At 45.5% G+C, this 13,649-nt stretch overlaps 8 protein-coding genes across 8 annotated transcripts; 4 read left to right on the forward strand and 4 right to left on the reverse strand.

Moving 5' to 3' along the window:
• Nucleotides 1-73: 73 nt before the first annotated feature.
• On the reverse strand, nt 74-1,510 carry gliJ (dipeptidase gliJ; the record flags this gene model as incomplete). Its single annotated transcript, XM_065604441.1, has 5 exons — nt 74-557; nt 766-842; nt 893-1,190; nt 1,238-1,394; nt 1,453-1,510. 5 exons carry the CDS (start codon nt 1,508-1,510, stop codon nt 74-76), a joined length of 1,074 nt encoding a protein of 357 aa, XP_065462932.1.
• Nucleotides 1,511-2,248: 738 nt separating this feature from the next.
• On the forward strand, nt 2,249-3,970 carry N7455_003207 (Major facilitator superfamily domain general substrate transporter; the record flags this gene model as incomplete). Its single annotated transcript, XM_065604442.1, has 4 exons — nt 2,249-2,638; nt 2,700-2,832; nt 2,888-3,327; nt 3,416-3,970. The coding sequence occupies 4 exons, from the start codon at nt 2,249-2,251 to the stop codon at nt 3,968-3,970; spliced, it is 1,518 nt and encodes a 505-aa protein (XP_065462933.1).
• Nucleotides 3,971-4,635: 665 nt separating this feature from the next.
• Nucleotides 4,636-5,394, reverse strand: N7455_003208 (class I SAM-dependent methyltransferase; the record flags this gene model as incomplete). The annotated part of the gene is made up of 1 exon (XM_065604443.1): nt 4,636-5,394. The coding sequence occupies one exon, from the start codon at nt 5,392-5,394 to the stop codon at nt 4,636-4,638; it is 759 nt and encodes a 252-aa protein (XP_065462934.1).
• Nucleotides 5,395-5,664: 270 nt separating this feature from the next.
• Nucleotides 5,665-6,484, forward strand: gliG (glutathione S-transferase gliG; the record flags this gene model as incomplete). The annotated part of the gene is made up of 2 exons (XM_065604444.1): nt 5,665-5,740; nt 5,799-6,484. The coding sequence occupies 2 exons, from the start codon at nt 5,665-5,667 to the stop codon at nt 6,482-6,484; spliced, it is 762 nt and encodes a 253-aa protein (XP_065462935.1).
• A 117-nt stretch (nt 6,485-6,601) lies between these two features.
• On the reverse strand, nt 6,602-8,219 carry gliC (cytochrome P450 monooxygenase gliC; the record flags this gene model as incomplete). Its single annotated transcript, XM_065604445.1, has 6 exons — nt 6,602-6,817; nt 6,871-6,978; nt 7,028-7,092; nt 7,139-7,358; nt 7,414-8,011; nt 8,128-8,219. 6 exons carry the CDS (start codon nt 8,217-8,219, stop codon nt 6,602-6,604), a joined length of 1,299 nt encoding a protein of 432 aa, XP_065462936.1.
• Nucleotides 8,220-8,962: 743 nt separating this feature from the next.
• On the reverse strand, nt 8,963-10,428 carry N7455_003211 (Aromatic prenyltransferase DMATS type; the record flags this gene model as incomplete). The annotated part of the gene is made up of 4 exons (XM_065604446.1): nt 8,963-9,092; nt 9,151-10,256; nt 10,314-10,353; nt 10,403-10,428. The coding sequence occupies 4 exons, from the start codon at nt 10,426-10,428 to the stop codon at nt 8,963-8,965; spliced, it is 1,302 nt and encodes a 433-aa protein (XP_065462937.1).
• Nucleotides 10,429-10,817: 389 nt separating this feature from the next.
• On the forward strand, nt 10,818-12,114 carry gliI (aminotransferase gliI; the record flags this gene model as incomplete). The annotated part of the gene is made up of 3 exons (XM_065604447.1): nt 10,818-10,875; nt 10,999-11,594; nt 11,668-12,114. The coding sequence occupies 3 exons, from the start codon at nt 10,818-10,820 to the stop codon at nt 12,112-12,114; spliced, it is 1,101 nt and encodes a 366-aa protein (XP_065462938.1).
• A 782-nt stretch (nt 12,115-12,896) lies between these two features.
• N7455_003213 (uncharacterized protein) lies at nt 12,897-13,184 on the forward strand (the record flags this gene model as incomplete). The annotated part of the gene is made up of 1 exon (XM_065604448.1): nt 12,897-13,184. One exon carries the CDS (start codon nt 12,897-12,899, stop codon nt 13,182-13,184), a length of 288 nt encoding a protein of 95 aa, XP_065462939.1.
• Between the last annotated feature and the right edge of the window lie 465 nt (nt 13,185-13,649).

A 13,649-nucleotide genomic window follows, 5' to 3' on the forward strand; every position in this document is an offset into this window, starting at 1 on the left:
CATACACCTTGTACACACTATAGCAATAAAGCGGAACGAGGCCAGTATCAATTATCCCCAGAAGTTTCTGGCACTATGTGATTCGAGTACCCTTCTCAGCATGTGGATATACACTTTCTACTGTAGCTCTGAAGTTGTCATTCCACAATTGCTTCACCTCATCTTCCATCACCGCGGACTGACTCTTTAACTTTGTAGCCCGGGCTTCAACCTCCTCCAACACCCGTATGATATTCAGCCCTACGACCATTTCCACGTCTGGTCGTGATATTCCTCGCTCGAGCATTTTGGCAACCAGATCAGGGTAAAGACTAACATCGTCAACACCTTTGACAGCACTGAACATGCCATCGTAGTCTGACCCTAGACCAATGTGATTATAACCGATTAAATCACCTGCATATATGATGTGATCAATGATGTGGTCGATACTCGCTTCACTCGCCTTCGTATGAATAAGAGATGGTATGAAAGTAACCATGATGACGCCGTTGTTCGCTTGCAATTTCTTCAGGACGGCATCAGAGACATTTCGAACATGTGGCACAATTGACGCTCTATCAGAATGAATGTTAGTGGTAAATAATAAACAGGACATCAGAGCCTTTACATCGCGGAATGAGAGAAGATGACGGGTGCCTTTGAACTCTCAAGGACTTGATGCATTACCGCCTCACTCGTATGTGATAAGTCGATAATCCTGTGGTTAGGTTTAGCATTCACATTGAAAGGTTTTATTCTGGTAAGTATAGCTGGTAGACTTACATCCCAATTCGGTTCATTTCCCGGATCATATCTATTCCTTGTGCTGAGAGGCCACCATGTGCTGGAGAGCTCGAAGTCTATTGCCAGATCAGCTTTAGTGGACATGTTCTATACCGGAGATACTCACAGCACTATCTGCATAGATGTTATTTTTGTTGTGCGCCAGAGTCACATAACGCACGCCTAGTTTGTAGTACATCCGTAAAACACTGACACTGTTGGCAATCTGGTGAAGTCCCTCAACTCCAATGAGACTTGAAAATTTACTAGCTTTGAACAGGCGCATGATATCGGATGAATCTTCAATAAGACCCATATCATCAGGATACAGCTCCAACAGGCGATGCACTAGATCAATCTGCTGTATTGTATCTCGAAGTGCCTCGAAATGTATAGCATCATCGGTGAAGTCATCCGAGTCAGGACTATAAACGTATTAGTTTGCAATATGACGACGCGTTATTAAGCTCACCAGTCAATGTAGACACTCCAGAATGCACCTCCAGATCTTCCCTCCTTGAGGCGTTTGATGTCGACGTGACCGGCTAGATTGCTTTCGCGCTGAAAGCGCCTGTCTAGTTTATTGTCATAAAATCCACGGATGAGATGAGGCCAATCATTATGACCGTCTTTGTTTGGAATTAGCTTTCAATCGGCGTTTGGCTCTAATATTGAGGCTGTACTCACCAATCAAAGGCACTGAGCCCAATATTTCCAATGCTTGTTCAATGAAGCCTGATCCCATTGTCGTCTGAGAGTTTGCGATAGAGTCAGTCTCGTGTTTGAGGTGGGTCAAATAAAATACCGCACGGCTCGATTTGGAATGAAGTTGTCAACCCTTTGAAGCAACATAGTCCCCGAAATTATCTCCGAACAGTTAATGCCCGGCTGGCCATTGTGGTGGCGTATGTGAAAATCCAAAAAGGAATAATATTTCCTACACCCAAGAAAGAAACACACGGTCTATTGCCCAGTGATATCTTCTCTCATGTGAATAATCCCTACGGAGCTGAATATCTCTGTTTTCAACATCCTCCCCTGTATCGTCACCTCATTGGGATGACTTTCCAAGGCTGGGTAGAGTTTCAGGTACAAAATAGCACATCAAATTCCAAATAAAAGACCCTGGCGATCTTGAGTAGCCTGATTCCCCCCGAAGGTACTCACTCAAGGCCCCAGGGCCTAGGGCCTAGCCTCACTATCTCATGTAAGCGCTATCGCAAGCCCTGGAGCACTCGCCAGGCCTGTAGTGTCTTTTAGGTCGAATCCGTCGACACAAAAAAGATAATGCTAGGTTTCTACTCATCCGCATTCTCCATTAGCTTAAACACAGCTGTCTACAGCGCTAGTTGGATCCATTTCCTGTACCAGAAATCATCCTGCGCATTTCTCTCCACGTTTTGTTCAATTTCATCTACCTTCTCCACTTTCGAGGTTCCCTTTCTCATACTTTTGACCTCTCCACAAAGTGTAATTCCCAAACATGACTGCCAGGCCAATATGGCAGCCGCCATACCATCTTGGTGAAAAGATGGGACCTAAAGCAGACTTGGGATTGATCCTCCTCACAACTACATTGGTAAACTTTTTGGATCTTTTCCAGCTTTCTGCTGTTCTATTCGGTCTTCCGGATATCGAACGCGCCTTGAACTTTACCCCTGAGGATATAAACTGGGTCTTGATTGTGTACAACATTACCTTCGCATCCTTTCTTCTGATTGGAGGCCAACTGGGTCAACGACTCGGCTTGGAGAGAACATTCATTGCCGGCACCGCGATTCTCACCGTGTCAAACATTATCAACACTGCTGCTCCCAATAAAGCCGCTCTACTTGCCGGTCGAACCATTTCGGGGATTGGCGCTGGATTGACTGTAAGCGGCATCTGTACGAAATTGACTATATTTGAACCAAACTGATCTCCCAATTATTTAGGCCCCGAATGGACTGGCTATATTAAGTCGGAAATTTGAAGACGGTGACGCTCGCAACAAAGCACTAGCAGTGTATACAGCTTGTGCTCCTTTGGGATCGACTATTGGAACTGTGGTCGGCTCTCTCCTTGCATGTAAGCTTTCATCTATGAAGGATACGCTTGAAGTGGCCATCTAACCTTTTATAAGCCTCTCCTGCTGGCTGGAGGTCAATCTTCTGGCTATGTCTGATTCTCACTGCAATTTCAACGGCACTAGCCTGTCTATTTCTGCCCGAGTTCTCGAGGGAGAATGTACCGATCGACGTACTCGGGGCCTCAGTCTTTACCGCGGGAATCGCACTTCTTGTATATGGTCTGAATGACAGCTCGAGACTTGGCTGGTCGGCACCGTCAGTACTTGTTGGGATCATTCTAGGTGCATGCTTGCTCCTTCTCTTTGTAATTATTGAGAAGCGAGTCGCCAACCCGGCCGTTCCTCTATATGTTTGGAAGTCATTACCCTTCTTCCTCATGTTGGTCGCTATATTTGCCTTTGGTGGTAGCTTCAGTTCGTGGTTCTTTGTTACTACGCAGCTTTGTGTGAACCTGCTCCGTTATACTCCTGTTCTTACGGCAGTGTACTTTTTGGTGAGTATTAACTCCCTTGATTATTGCTTCTACGCCTGGCATATGCTCCGTTAGACCAAATTTGACTGACAAACGATCTTCAAAACAGCCAGCTGCCTTCTGCGCGATCGTAAGCGGCGCACTATCAACCCCTATGGTCAAATTCCTCGGAGAAAAGGCAACTCTCGTCGTCGGCCTTGGAATAACCGCTGCAGGTGGAGTTGCGTGGGCATTCGCGACACCCGAACGTGCCGGTGGAACTGGCCACGGACAAGGATACTGGTACTCGATTGTGGCCGCAATCATATTCGTCTGTGGTAGCCCGGTTGCCATGGTCCCTGCTCAAAGCATTTTACTTCGCCAAGTAGAGGCGGGTAATCATGCAGTAGCAAGTGCTCTCTTCAACACTGCCTACCAGGTTGGCGCTAGTGTTCTTCTTGCCGGTGCGAATGCATTGATAAATGCAAAACAGCAAAATGTTAATGGTGTTATCATGGCATCCATGGAAGGCTACCGGGATGCCTTTTGGCTCTTGACCGGCGTTCTGGGCGGTGCGGCATTCATAGTGGCCGTCTTCTATTGGCCTCTACGACCTGAGACGTCAGAAAGGTCCATGGAAGAAGCCTTAGTTGAGGAGCATCCGACAGAGACAAAAGTTCATTAAACATCGAGATGGTGGAGCTGCGTGAAGAACTTTTCTTTGTTTGTAGTTATCTTCCTCACCCACTCACTCTGTCTCTCTCTCACTCTGTCTCTCTCTCACTCTCTCACTCTCCTCTCTCTCACTCTCTCTGTCTCTCTCAATCATCAGGGTCAGTCAGAACGAATATTTGTTTTTCCTTCTTCTTCTTCTTCTTCTTCCTCGTTTTTTTTTCTTCGACTAGTCCCTAAAACATGTTTGCTGTACATCATGTTATTGAATGTTGCTATAAAGTCCACCTTGAAATACCTCATTATAATATCTCCACGCCTGGAATTTAACATCTCCTGAGACATAATTCTTTCTCTTTGAATATTGTGTACTTGAAAACATCCTCAAGTCTGAAAGCAGAAGTTTAAAACGTTCTAGCAACAACGAAGCTAAGTGTGTGCCAATATCTTGCGGGAATGAAAGAGAAATGGCTTCGTAGAAATTTTAAATACAATATAGTAGAGCCCATATTCAATCCATTCAAGGCTCGGAGGACTTCCTCCCCCAAGCCAAATGATAACAGTAGGTATTTCCTACAGTCCGAAGCTCCTCCTCCAACTGCACTTGAAGCTCATCAAATTCCGCCTTCGTTGGTTGACCTGGCTTATCTGTTCCTTATCAGCTTTGCTCCCCCTTCCTTAACCTCCAGGGATAAACGCTTTGTTTGACTCACCACCTAGCATCATCTTCATCCCGTCCAAAAGGTGAAGCAATACAGCCACCGCCCTTTCTCCTTGGTCTTTATCCTTCGCCGCAGCTCCGACCTCGATGGTCTGAATCTCTTCTTGTACATCAATAGCACCAGCTTCCTTCAACCACGGTACCAGAAAGTTACCAGGGCTGGGCTGGTTGCCGATAGCCGCCCATGCTTTCACCATTATGTCTCGGAACTGCATAAATGCTGGATACTTAGGTCCCTCCTGAATCGATAGCATGTTCCCCTCATGCAGTTCTATCCAACCACCCGGCTTTACGCACGCGAGCAGGTTTTTGACCGCATCTTGGGCGGCCTGATCGGAGCAAACTGTTAGTACGAATCTTTGATGCACCACATCAAAGCTGTTTTGGAAGTCTTCCGGCCAAATATTGAAGATTGAATGGGTCGTTAAATGCACATTTGAGGGTCTTTGATCACTAGGTGTGAAGTGCTGAGGTGCAACATCAGTGCCGATGAGCGTTGCTGTCGGAAATGTGGATTGGGCCAGGTCGATCAGCCAAGTTCCCTCGGCGGTCGCGGAATCGAGGATTCGGAGATCAGGCTGGTCGAAGTCCACGGGGGAATAGAGAAGTTTCCCATGCATAGCAGTCTTGACGAGACTATGTTGGGTGCGAAGACGGTCATATTCGCCTTGATGGCGCGGGCCACGGTAAGGGTCTTTGGGTGTGATTGTAGCCATCTTAACTGCCGGTGCGTTCGAAGGTGTTTAGAATGATTTATTCTTCTTTTGACACCTCGGAAAATTAACTCTTGACATAATATATGTCTCCACTCTGAATATTATCCGGAGACTAACCACTAACTAGGTCCTATCGAGGATCAACATAGTCGCCGGGCCAAACATAACATACCACAATGAAAAGGCATTCATTCAACACCTTTACAGCTGACCCAAGAGAACACTTTGTTTCCAATCGAAATCCGTGAATTTGATAGTTCCGAAATCAAAATGGCCACCCCTGCAGAAATTCATGCTATTCGCCCATCTATCCCGGATGACAAGCTTGTTCTTTATGTGAAGAAAGGTTCGACTCATATTGCCTTCATTTTTTCCACTGAAGAACTTATGCTAACAGCATGTAGCCAGTCCGACATCCACCGCCAACTCCGTTAAGCCACTGATGCTGATCGAGGCCCTCAATATTCCCCACCACATCCATCTCATCGAATCAACCAGCAACGAAACATGGTTCCACGCAGTGAATCCCTACAAGATGGTTCCCGCGATAGAAGACGTCGAAATCTATGATTCCAACGGCCAATCTCAAAGACTGAACATATTTGACAGTTCAGCTTGCTTGACATACCTCGCTGAGAAATACGACACTGATGGTCTTTATCGTGGCAAGAATCTATGTGAAAGAACTATCATCATGAACTGGTTAATGTCATACACGGCCGGACTCGGTGCTACGGGCAAGATCTGGCTGCTCATGAAATCCCCCAAGCCAGTACCAATGGGAGAGTCGCTCTCTATCCTGCTGAAATACATTCGCACCGAATACGACTTCCTGGAAACCCAATTGAGTGAGCCTGGTCAACTTTATATTGCACTTGCGGACAGACCTACTATCGCAGACTTTGCTATTCTCCCCTTGGCAAATGAGACAATTGCTACATCCGCCGAACTTGATTTCAATGAGTGGCCAAGGCTGATGGCTTGGAGTGAGCAAATGAGCTCATTCAAGCCCGTTGCAAGAGCATTGCATAGGGTTTCGCGGTTTGGACTTTCAGAGGAAGAACTTGCTCTGCTGGATGGCAAAGAATGAACATCGATGGGAACTATGAAATCGCGAGGTGGCATGTGTACATGTTGCTATCAACTAGTAAATCATATGTGTCTGATGATATCTTCATTAAAATGAAAATATCTTAGTGAACATTTCTTAATTGATGATCGCAGTCATCATAATCTCGATATCTGAGAGCGGCACCCAGGTAACCTTCCTTACTTTATTACTGTCGTCAGCTGCAGTCTTTGCAATGCGAATCTCATATCGAGAGAGTAACTCCGCGACAAATGTCTTCACCATTGCCTCTGCAAAGTGTTTCCCTAGGCATTTTCGCGAACCAAATCCGAATGTGAACAAATTATATCGGAGCTTGGTATTATTAGCAACTAGACCTTCAGACAAAGATCCTGTTTTTCACTCACATCAGTAGAGGATACCTTCTCGAGCCGACGAGGATCAAATTGGGTCCTGTTCGTTCCCCAAAATTGAGGGTTGTAGTTGATTGCCAATGTATCAACCACAACGCTTGTCTGATAAGTTGATCAGCGACATTCTCTTAAGGTTTCCTGCACTACTCACGTTTGGAGGAATGGTGTACCCTCCTAAGACAATACTCTGGGGTGAATATTCCGGGATTGTGAAAGCTTGTGGAATGTCAGCGCTGCATTAGCATAAGTAAAGACATCATACCAGTGAATGGTCGAAGTCTAATGGACTCTAAGAAGCAAAGGTGCAGTAACGAGTTTTTGCTTTTGCAAACAGTATCCACGAGACTGGAATTGGCTCGTATTTCTTGCCTAAGATCCCGCTGTATGATTGTATCCTCGGCAATAAATATGATCAACCAGCTCAGAACATTTGTTGACACGTCGAGATTTGCAAAGAGCATTTCACTCATTGTTTGAATCATCTGATTGGACGATATTAGAACAATGAGTGCTTATCATATGGAAATTTTCACTTACCTCCTTTTTTGTGACCACGCCTTCATCCACTGCTCCCCATGCTTCCACGACTGGTGGAGACTCATCTCGAGATTTCCTCGCTTCCACGATAGTCTCGTTGAATTCAGTCCAGTCTTTCTCAAATTCTTTGAGTTGCCGATATTGCTTCGGCTGCAGCCAACGACAAATTCCGAATCGATACACCCCTCCTTCCAAAATATGGACCATAAGCCCAAGACTTCGCTGTCCCAGAGTCCAAAGCTGATCCTTTTCTGCCTCGGTCAAAGGCCCATATAGATATTCGGCAGTGGCCAAGAAAGGGAAACGAGAGAAAGACGTAACAGCTTGCAGCTTAAAAGGGTTGGTTTCCTTGGCTTCAAAACGGTGAAAATAATCTATCGTGAAGCCCGAGAGAAAATCACGAGACTTGACGACGGCGGCATGAGTAAAGTATGCATGTAATTGCGCTCGAACATCCTTCCACCGCTGGTCGTTTATCAAGCCCATACAGTCACCTAGCACCTGATGGAAGAACCAGCCTCCATTACTGGAGGGGGACTTTCTGTGACTTGGTGAATCCGCATGGAAAGACTTCACATCCTCGGGCCTTGTTATCACACTATGCTTTACCAGTCAGCTGGAAGGATTGACATGATTGAACATAACCAGAAAGGCGTACATTTCAGGACTGAACCCTGACCAGATACGATACACTGGGCCATGTTGACGCCATACTTGACTGGCATTGCGTCCATCAAGAAACTTTTCGAGGCACTGGCCGTCCAACCATTGCCAACTGGGTCCTTGGATGGCTTCTCCTTCGTCATTTTTGATTGGATATATCACGTCCGAGATCTTGAAGCAGTTAGCACGAGAGCTTCTAGAATCAAGGCAAAGAAACCCACGATTCTGTTAACAATATGATATCTTTTTGCAATGACTATCCATAGTAGAAATGCCCCCGCTAGCGCTGCAATGAGGGGAAGGTTTTTCAAATCCATGTCAAGAGTTCAGAGACGTTTACATGCAATGATTTCAAACGGATATATTATTTAGTCTTGTTATTTAACAAACGACTAGGCCAAATACATCACCTACTAATTCCAAACAATCCTTTTGTTATCCCAATGTGGATATAAACGGAAGGCTTGGTATACAAATATTCACCGATGGGCCCTACTGCCAAGACATTGTATTGTTCGGCGAATAAACATACTATCCTGTTTAGGGTAATTTAGTCCAATGTAGAGCGTCTGTTCTTCTTCCGGCATTGGTATAGTTTGAAGAGTTCTACTAGGAGCTAGCTATTTCTAGACTTCTTGATCCTATATAGACATCAAATCTCGAAGGTTCATCTCCTTTAGTGAAATACAAACCACGGGCATATAAAGGCTCAACCTATGTCTTAGTGTTTCAACCTCTCTAGTTCGACAATAAACACAATATTCTCCACAGACCCCATTCCATTCTTCTTATACGTAACAAAAATCACATATATATTCAGGATCCTATAGCTATTGCTATTCATACAACACCATTGCCACAAAATCTAGCATTTGTATCATTATAATCACAGTAGACGACGTCTTGGGTGATAGATTTCCGGGTTGAGGTATGCAGTCACATTCCAGGCATTATTTTCAGAGGCCCAGCAGACATAGGTGTGAAGTCCAAGTCCTTCAGAAAGGTCTCGATGTTTGCTTTAAAATGCTAGTCAGTATAGAACACGATAAGGGCATTTACGTAGAGCTCACTCACCATAGCGTTTGTACACCTTCAAGATAAGATCCAGTAGCCAATTTCTTCCCTCTGCGGTCCAAAAACCCAGACAACCCTCTCGCAATTTGATCATCATTTTGTGCGTAATGTCTCACAGGCAAATACACCTTTGTCTTGGGAATAGGTGCACCGCTTTTGAATTCGAAGTAGTAGAGAATCCCACCCGTTCGATGATCGTTTTGCGAAAGAGGTGTTTCATCACTCTGCTCTTGATCCAAGCCAAACACCGAGTGCCACAATTCCCGTAACGATTGCTCCTCGTCAGAACTCTTGGGTGCTTTGTTCCCTATCGTTAAAATATCAAGCACGCTTTGTAGGGTTGTTGAACGCGATCGAACATAAACCTTGATCCGAGACTTCAAAGGGTCTAGGCAGTCAATAGCCATGATTTCCACCACTGGGCGCCTTTCTTCCGGAAATGATTCAATGTAGTACGTGAACACACTAAACGAGCTCAGCAAGGAGTTTCCTAGTGTTGGGACATTTAGAATAGCTTCCTCAACAACAGCGAAATTTGTCTTCTTCTCTGCCAACGCCCGCCAAGTAGGCAGGTAGTATTGTTTGACAACAATAGTCTTTTCCAGCAGATCAAAGGCCATGAAGCTTTGCGACTGGGGATTTTGAGCAACATCTTCTTCATTACGTGATTTCGGAGACATTAAAGATCGTTCAAAATGTCGGTGAAGATAAAGGTCCATCTCTGGCGAAAGTTGAAGAGCGTCACCAAACAGCCGTAGGCTAGCAAGGGTATTGGTGGGATCGACTGGCTGACCAGCCCACTTCCCTATAGGCTCAACCGAGTATCGAACCGTGGGAGTATCAAGAGCAGTTGACCAGCACCAGCTCAGCTCGACGGGAGTATGATCGTCTGTCATAAAACTTTTCCAGTGTGCCGGCTCTCCGGTGCCCTTTGGGTGCTGACCCAAAGAGGGAGCAACTGACCCACGAAAGAATTCCGAGTGGATTGTTGCTGAGCTTTTAGGGTATCCGGCTAGCTCAAGCATCATGTTGAGCATCGTGCCGACTTCGTTGTTCCATAATTCGGCGTCACTCTCGTGTGCAGAATGCTCTTCGATCTCGGGTTGCTTCGACAATGTTTAGTGTCTCACACACAGTTAAGCTATATCAAAGGTTTTTCTCACTATATTTTCCGAATCCCAGGGTTTCCCGAAGAGAGAGAGCCTATAGCCTCTTATTAATCGCCATTCAACATAAAATCGAAAGCACTTACAATGCATTCCACAATATCTGCGCCATTCTATCAGATTTCCACACCTTCTTGTCCAGCTGTTTGCAATCCAGACTGTGGCCACCTGTTCTCGGTAGTTAATATACCAGAATCATTCATCTTTGTGGGGGCGAGTCCGATGCCCCAAGGTTGGCTCCATACGCACGGAATCCTAAGCCACTCTTCGGCTTGTAATTGTAAGAGTTCGGCGAGTAAATCTTCTGATCTTTCTAGGGAGTTAATTCAATATTCTTCTGAATCATAGGCCCCAGAGGCTTCGTTTACAGTTCCCATAGCCATAAACAGCTGTTTACATCTTCTCTATCGAGATTCGGATACCGCTCCCTGTCTATCAATATGCTCTCTTCACGGTGCAGTTCCAGGAATCAAACCATCATTCCAAGACTTCTAAGTCAACATGATGCGGTACTTTCGGGAAATATATCCGTCATCGACCTCAGCACAGCTGAAAACTGGTCTGTGAAAGACATGGTACTAAGAATGATGTGCGAGGCCAAAGGTTGCTATTCTGCAGATGTTTGTGCTCAATCAATTGTTCAGTGTCATCCGCTGACTTTGTATAAAATTGCAGGACTTAGCGTACACTTCCGGTATCGGCGGCTGTTTAAAAACAAGAAGCCTCCTTGCAGAGCTACTTAATAAGCATTTCTATCCAGCGACACAAGTTGAACCTGCTCAAATCATCCTTGCTGCCGGTGGAAGCTTTGCTTTGACAGCTCTTGTTGACCAAATTTGCAATCCTGGGGATGGTATCCTGATCGCAGCACCCTATTGGGCTGGTCTTGATATATCGATTAGTATCCACGGCCATGCAAATATCATTCCAGTCCATGTGCCTCTTTCGGGGTTTTTCGGTCCAGAGAGTGTTAAATACTATGAGTCTGCACTTGAGAATGCCTCTATCCCTATTAGAGCCATTCTCGTCTGCAATCCTCATAACCCCTTGGGTCAATGCTATCCACGCGAGACATTGCAGGCACTATTGGATTTCTGCCGGCGTCGTGATCTACACTATATTTCAGATGAAGTTTATGCGCTTTCCGCTCACCAACCTCCGCCTGCTGGATTTTCACCCTTCGTGTCCATTCTTCAATTTGTTGAGAGCCAAATGAGTGAGAGGACTCATGTTATATACAGCCTCAGCAAGGATTTTGGGTGCAACGGTATTCGATTGGTGAGTTTGAGTTGCTCTCGAAGCAAATAGATTAGATCATATGCATTTATTAACCTTGGATGTCTTTTTTCAGGGCGCACTTATATCACAATCCAATCAAGCTGTTCGCCTAAGCGCGGCGTTGAGTCTCCACAGTCAGGTCTCGTCTTTGTCAACAGTTTTTGCCTCTGAAACTATCCTGAAGGACAACAGTATCCGGCGGATATGTGAACATGGAGGGAAACGGCTTAGAATGGCTTATGAAGTCATCACTTTATTTCTGAAGACACATGAAATCGAATTTATACCCGCAGCCTATGGCATGTTTGTTTTTGCAAGATTGTGTCCAGTCAAAACCGTTCAAGAGGAGCAGGAGCTTCTGGGAAATATCAAGTCAATGGGGGTATCGGTTTCATCAGGGACAAGTTACCACTTTGAAGAGCCGGGATGGTTTCGCCTTTGCTATGGTGTCCCACTTGATCAGCTAGAGCAGGCTCTCAGAAGGATTTACCTTGGTATGGTGAATTATGGTATCCAATAAATTTGATTCTCAAATGTCGAAACCCCCATTTATAAACAACAATAACAACAACAACAACAACAACAACAACAACAGAGATGACTACTATTCCGGAGGCTTATATGAATCGCTTCATATGAGCACGAGAAATACACCAGCTATTCTTACTAAGGAGGTGTGCACCTTTTTGGCCTAGTGGTAAAGTTGTAGCGTAAGAACTCTGACAATATTTGGTTTACAGCAGGGGAAGGCTTCTCCTGCCTCCCTTTCTCTCTCTTTCTCTGCCCCTCAAGCTCTCTACTAGCTGGCAGTACAAGTGGTCGATTAATCACAATTCCTCTTGTTCTCTTTCGTTGACAAGATGCCTACGTGGTGGGGGTAGTGGCCTGACTTTACCTCGGGGGTTACATTCAACGCCCAGGCGCTAGGCGAGACATAAAGAGAATATTCAAAATATTTAATCCCGTGGAAGTTTCTGCCCAACTAAATGCACCCACTTACAACACCATTGCAGGAACCATTCCAGGAACCATGCCCTGGAATCCACGTCCACCAGTATCTTTCATGATGAGTCATGGTCTACACCATGGCGTTCATCTGAATTCCCACCCGAAGAAACTTTTATCGAACAAATCAATCGACACCGTGCGAAGCCCGAGTGGAAGTCTGCACCCCAGTACTTAGACTACCAGTCTAGAAAGAGTGGGGGTTGGCCATAGGGATGGGCCATCTATCGCACCTCCTATGTCAACACTTCCGATCGAGACTGGGCTAGAGCTATTGATAAGCTCGACGAGGCCTATATGGCTGACCTGGAGTTTTACGGGCGCAGCTGGCACCGATACGGCTCCACATGCGTTGAAATGGTCCGCAAGGGTTATCGGAATGTTATCTTTGAAGACCCGGCGTTAGAGGGCGCGTCGGAAGCCGTTATCCAACATCGACATGAACAATGGGCCGCAAGCCATGGCCTCTACGTGGCTATTGGCATTCCTCGCCTTGATTACCCACTTCTGTTAGATGATCGCTGTATACGATCAATCTTGGCTAGTGCGACGCCTAGAAAGCCATCTGTTATCGAATATGGGTAAGGATGGCCAAAGACTAACGATAAACCGGGGGGGATGGTTGGTTATATTAACTTTATCGACACTTCAACCCCGAAGACCCGGAAAATGACTATGGGAAATACTACCGTGGATTGATCCGTGTTCATTTGGATTGTTTAGCCAAATTTGCTCTCTATTGCGAGGATCTTGAGACTAGAGAGCAGGAATGGGGTGAATATGGGATGGACGTATCTGACAATGTATTTTATACAGATGGCCATTGCTCAGTGTTTGAGTCGAAAGAAATGTTTCTTTCTTCCCCAAATAGGGACATTGAGAGAACTGCGAGTGTGACTGAGATCGAGTATATCGAGCGCCAGGGTATGGAGAACTTAGCATTGAGCAATGTGCCGGGTTTTGCCTGGCATTATGAGTGTAGAGTGAGTAATTATATTCTGCAATCAATAGAGCACAACATGGCTATTCTCGGCAGTTTCCAAAATATTC

This window comes from Penicillium solitum, assembly GCF_028829755.1.
Source record: "Penicillium solitum strain IBT 25940 chromosome Unknown utg000001l_segment0_segment0, whole genome shotgun sequence".
NCBI lineage: Eukaryota > Fungi > Ascomycota > Eurotiomycetes > Eurotiales > Aspergillaceae > Penicillium > Penicillium solitum.